Raw genomic sequence first — 6,039 nt, 5'->3', positions numbered from 1 at the left:
CGCATAGACTAATAATTGACGGCTGTACTCGCAACTAGTATCGGATTGTCGATGCCACAGTAAAGATCAAAGGACTGTACGCACGCGCTATGTTCGAGAGCGGAGATGTGCGTCCTTTCGTTGAATTACCTTGATGGTAGCAAATACGCCTATATCATCATTAATAATAATAATAATTCTGGATTTATATAGCGCCTCAGGTTGACACAACCTCGAGAAATGATTTCATTTAATTAATGTTATTTAATTTGTTTATCAGAAAATTAGGTCAATTTATGTTTTATATTACGTATGCGTAATATATATATTTTTAATGTTTATGTTACTAACGTTTATTATACACCGAATGCAATTTCTTATTGTTTTAACCAACTAGGATGTGAACAGAATATTGATAATTATGTACGTCTTCTTTGCAAGTTACAGAATTTGTTACCATAGGCCTATATAACAAAAATTAGAATTTGAAATTACCAAAAACATTATAACGACTTCCTTAATGACCGGTACTCAGATATTATCTTTTGGCCCGTGAGCCCAACTCAAAATAAATGTTGGCCCTTTAAACAAATTAATTAAGAATCAGGGGTGTAGGAGTATAATAGGAGGGGTAGAAAGGGTGTCGAATGTTAGGAAAGGTTCACCATTTTTTGTTTGTTTGAGTAATAAATGTTTGTGCACATAGTTCGGGTGCTCAAATTAAACATACATTGAAACTCGAATTGTACATGGCTTTATTAAAAATATTTTTGTTTATGTGCCCGGTATTGTCAACAAACACTCCCTAAAAACAGCTTTAAAAATGCTCAGTCAGAACGCCCAGGAGGTATTCCCCCAGAACCCCACCGGGGCCCCGACCGTTGACACCGGCTGGGGCTCTGCTGCTGCCGCGTTTCAAATCACGCATTTCAAATATTTTAGGTTGGTAACTAGGTAACCTACCTAGGCATAGGTTGGCAGATCGGACAAAATAGACTTATCCCAACTAGCATTCAATTAAATACAATTAAAAACACTGTTTTGGCTCGACGTCGTAATAATTTATGTACGAAAGTGTGTTGTTCAGGCCTATCAGTTCATCGATCTATGGAAGAAATACTACGTATCCAACTACTCAATAATGTTGGAATATAGAATACATATGCCAAGTTGGAGGTAGATAAAGGCTTGAGATTTAACAGGAAATAAACCCAAATGACGTGAGTCGAGGGCCCGTCCAAGGGCTCCGAAAAATTTTGGGCTTAGATGCTCTTTGGTGCACTCTGAAATCTAGTGCTGAAATTAAACCTTAATATGTGTAGCTATAACAGGAACGAGAGAATTTTCGATGATCTGGGCCTGATAAAATATAGAATTGCGAAGGTTTATAGTATTTTGATACAAAGTTTGGGTTTAATCAAATAAAGCTTGCGATTAGTGGAAAAGCGTGAGATTTTAGAGAGGCTTGAGGTTTGTTCGAAAAGCGTGAGGTTCACGCCGGATGAGTATGATATAAGCCTAATAATATATTGACTATATTTTTGATTTATTTTCTAGGGTATAGGCCTAAGAATGAGATAAAATCACCTGACCTTTTTTAATGAGGGGTAAAACCTTGAATTTTGAAGAAATTAGAGGTCATTAAAAGACACCTCAGGAGTCGGGAAAGCTCATTTCCGGCCATCTAGGAATCAAAATTTTCCCGGGGAGGACCTCCCTTTCATTTTTGGGTTTATGGGAAATTGAACCCCCATCTTTCAAATCCTGGATCCGCCCCTGATATAATATAAGATGTATGTGCAGTATTGTACTCAGGCTATACAGTCTTTTTTGTTAAAACCAGGGTCATTTATGCAGTTCATTTCAACATCTTTCTGGCATTATCTTTACTTATGAAATTACCTTGCGGTCAAAACGTGACCAATGATCTGCGCCCATTGTGACGGATTTTTAATTTTAAAAAATGGGACGGGGCATTACCGGAGAGTGTCATATGGTCAATTCAACCCATATTCATCCCTTATTGAGACACTACAGTGTGTTGTGTTCTTCAATAGACTCAAATTAATATTTCATTTATATTTTTATTTTGAAAATGTTTCAGCCATAGGCATATATATATATAAGGAAGACTTGTGTTGTTGCTACGGTTTTTGACTCCACAAACCCTCACTAATTTAAAACCGTTAAATGCAATTCTCATGATTACAGTTTAGGTTTTTTTTTAAATGGGGCTTTTATTTTAACAATTTCCATTGCTATAATATAATCCATATTCTTCGTGGTGGGTGACCGGTTCTTCTACCATGTACAATTAAAGCTTACTGTTCAATCAATTTCTTGCATTCTTTGCCACGGAAACACCCCAATGGAAGTACAGTACTGCAAGACATTCTTGAATTTGCCAATCGATAGATTTGCGCATTATTCACGAAACATTATTCTAGGTGAACGAATCATCTGCGTATATGTCGACTTCGGTGAAACACCTTTTTCTGTCTTCAACCAATGTTTCTAAATTGGACACTGATAATGAGCCTGTAAACGTGTTTCCATGGCGATGCGGACCGGCATCGGTTTTTAAGCGTCTGGCTTTTGATGAATCCGTTGAATAGTGGGTCGACAGTTTGATCCGTGGTCCTACTACTCCTTCTGTGTATGCAAAAATAATAAACGAATTGCATTGAAACATGGAGGTATAAAATGAGACGAAAATGTATATCATCGCTGTATACTCCAGTTGGAATAGAACCAATCCCTGTGACGGTAATGACGCAATCGAGTTGGTGTCGTTTTAATTTGTTGGTGTTCTAAATGGACACCGTTAGTTTTACTTACCTGAATACACTTTACTCGTTCCAATATACGGGTAAACTATCTTTGATACTAAAGTCTCTATTTGAAGATGCGTTTGGCTGTTTGGCTCGCGTACGCCTTGCAGTATAAGCAGCATATGTTTAAAATCATCTATAATTTCAACTTCGTTGTCTTCAAGAATCTCTGTAGTGAGACAAAATCATACCTTATAATCTGCTTTTGCATTAGGCCTATGTTTTGTTTTTTTTCGCAAGAAAGCTATTGTTTGTGTCTGCAAACACATAATGTTATTTAAAGTTGTTTTCATTATTCAAATGGTTTCACATTTTGTGACTTTTTGTATTTATTTGGCCATTTTGTTTTATGTGTATACGTGGTATCATGTTTGTCGGCATATCCTACTAAAATTTGTTTTATATACGGTACGTCAACATAAAATCGTCGCGTGTCACGCAATTCATTTATTTGGTTGTAAGCCTATTATATTTAAGTGCACAGTTAATGCAAGCTATTTTAATATTTGACTTTTTGTCACGTAACTATAGTCACGTGGTTTTATGTTTATGCATGTTTAATACGTGGCTGCCATATATGATATAATATTTATTTGTTTATATGAGATGCATTTTTGTAATTTATTTTTAATAGGCATGAATGGACAGACCCACCTTTCAATGACTCATACATTTCTAGTACCACGTGGTCTCGAAAAGCCAATAGCGTCAATTGCTTGATTGAGAGCCCTGGGGACTAGAAGTAGAAAAGTCAATATGAGTCAATATATTACTCGCTAATTAACCGGGTTCATAATGTTCCCATTGAGATTTTGACTCATTAGTAACATAATCCATACTCGTATTTTTACCTTCAAAGTATTTTTTTCCAGCTATGCTACATTAGTGACCATTGCTAGGCCTATGCGATTATTGTTCGTGTAATTTCACTGTTCCTTGGTATAGGCTATCTGTATTTTGTTCGTCTTATGAGCGATAATCGTATTGTAAATCCAAATAAATTAAAGGCAATTAAAGAGTGATTGATTTATGGATTTATATTGATTATCGATTGGTCGGTCAGTCATCCGCCGATAGATAGATAAATCCATCGACGGATGAATATACAGTAGTGTATTGATTATTGATATTTGTTTGATACAAATAATAATAGAGGAACAACATTAATGTTCTTTAGATTAAAAGAAAAATACAAGATAAAGATGTAGGATTTTCCTAATCGAAATTGTGTGTAGGCCCACAAATACTGTATAGTTACTTCCATCCTTTGAATTATAGTTTCGAAATCAGCATATTTGTATTCATCTGGCTAAACCTCGTGTGCACGCGAGCCGTCATTCTGAAGTAGCACGCGTACTCTAACTACAGTACTACTATGCTGTATTGTATTACTTCTGACAGGTTACCCGTCTAAACATGGTACAGTATAAGTACAGTTTATTCATAGAAAACACAAGCTTTTGCCGATAGTCAGCTTTATCACCAGGTAAAGTCTACGGCTACTATAATCAATCAATCAATCCATCAATCAATTAAGTCATATAACTCCAGACAGCATAATCACATGGCTCAGACACAACTTAGCCATTATATAAGATCATGTCGTGATGTACTGTACAGTATAATAGGATTGATATTTTGACCTATCTGACGTGTCGTAAAGATTACTTGGGGGAAAAAAAATATTTGGGTAGGAATCGAACCCACGACCTCCAGATAAACAAGCCTTGTACCATAACCATTAGACTACCGAGCTTGTGCTTAATCATTTTGTGTTGAACCCGATTCCCAAGTTAAGTAGCAGCGTGTCGTAATATTATGATGATGATGTACTTACTCGGACTGGTATAAATATTGCTTGCAGAGTTGGTAAAATTTCAGTATAGAAGGGGATCCACACAGCTGCTATTTTTTCCATTAAATTAGCATCTTATGAAAATATAAAGTAAAGAAATAATTCCAAGCATTGTGCATGCTTATATCGTAGTCTTAATTAACGTGGATCTATGAACAAACATATTGCCAAGCGTCTTGGGAGTCGAGGTACTACGGTAGATTTCGATTATAAGTGCAGGGAGACCTGTAACTACGCAGGATTTTTATTGGGTGGGTGCGAATTTGTGGAAAGTGGGTCAAATGGGGGGGGGGGGGTGGTAATGACAGCCATTTTGAGGACGAGTGGGCGGAGGCCCCTCACGCTCAGAAATTCATTATATTTTGAGGTCTTAATAGATTTTTGAAGATGCAATATGAACTGAGTATTAAAGGTTTTTTTCGGTGGCAGTCCAGGAAATAAGGTTGGGGGGGGGGGAACCAGGGAGCTACTTTTAGGGATGGAGGGCCGATATGGTGGGGGCTGAGGTAGGAAATTTTTTTATAATTTTTTTTTCTTTCTCATTTAGGGGGAGTTCCAGGGCCAGCTGCCCCCACCCTTGAATCCGCCACTGGTTGTGAGAGCAAACATTATTAGTGTATTATTTTTTCAATAGTTCTGTAGTCTATCAAAATTTTTGGTAGGCCTAACGATGAATATAGCAATTTTGATATGTTAAGGCAACTAAGGCAACTAAAATTATATCAATGTAATTAAAAACATTGTGGAAATGTCATTAATTATACTACGGGTTAACGTTCATTAATATGATTAAATTTAAAGAATCGTAAATAAATCGAGGTCGGAGTAAAATAATTCCCTACAAATTTGACATACGCATAACCTAGATGTGAATGGAATTAATTGAAGATAATTCTAGTAGTGAAACCTATAGAAAGAGAGAAGATGTAAGCGGCGTGGGAAAGCACTCAAATTCCTCAAAAAGCTTATAAATACAGTTAAAATTCCTTGCTTGTACGACGAATTTGAGGCAGTCCTAGTTGGAAACTGCTCTGATTGTTCAAGGAGTTTTGTTGGATGGATTTCTGGAACGTGTGAAGTGTGTCTTGAACGTTGTGACCCCGGAAAATGTGGACTATTGGTAATTGAGGGGGGGGGGGGGGGGGGGCGCGCCCCCCCCCGCCCCCAAAATTCCAAAAGGTCCACTTTTTAAAACCTATGATTTCACAAAATCGTTCCTAATTATCACAAAATGCTATGGCATGCATTGCATTATATATTTGCCAGCTATCTAACTGTTGATTTTTTATAATGTGGTATGAAATTTGTTAGAAATTGATCGTCTCCGGTGATTGCAGATTGATCTATATAATATGAAGAATGTTATCTATAGGC

General features: G+C 36.7%; 1 protein-coding gene across 3 annotated transcripts in view; it reads right to left on the bottom strand.

Moving 5' to 3' along the window:
- Positions 1-1,708: 1,708 nt before the first annotated feature.
- The window catches only part of LOC117105094 (proline-rich protein 5-like), an 8,865-nt gene continuing 4,534 nt past the window's right edge, over positions 1,709-6,039 (bottom strand). For 2 of the 3 annotated variants that reach the window (XM_033246126.1, XM_033246127.1), the window contains 5 exons: positions 4,648-4,739; positions 3,465-3,546; positions 2,818-2,979; positions 1,848-2,631; positions 1,709-1,789 (listed from right to left, as the gene is read on the bottom strand). In XM_033246126.1, coding sequence (XP_033102017.1) covers positions 2,423-2,631; positions 2,818-2,979; positions 3,465-3,546; positions 4,648-4,739 — 545 coding nt within the window. In that variant the 3' untranslated portion in view covers positions 1,709-1,789; positions 1,848-2,422. The remainder of the gene's footprint in view (positions 1,790-1,847; positions 2,632-2,817; positions 2,980-3,464; positions 3,547-4,647; positions 4,740-6,039) is intronic. The other variant, XM_033246128.1, reaches the window with a different exon arrangement.

The sequence above is a fragment of the Anneissia japonica genome, unplaced genomic scaffold (genome assembly GCF_011630105.1).
Source record: "Anneissia japonica isolate Jap-2015-1 unplaced genomic scaffold, ASM1163010v1 scaffold287834_len5846547_cov211, whole genome shotgun sequence".
NCBI classification, from domain to species: Eukaryota; Metazoa; Echinodermata; class Crinoidea; order Comatulida; family Comatulidae; genus Anneissia; species Anneissia japonica.
This window is presented reverse-complemented; position numbering and strand designations above follow the sequence as displayed.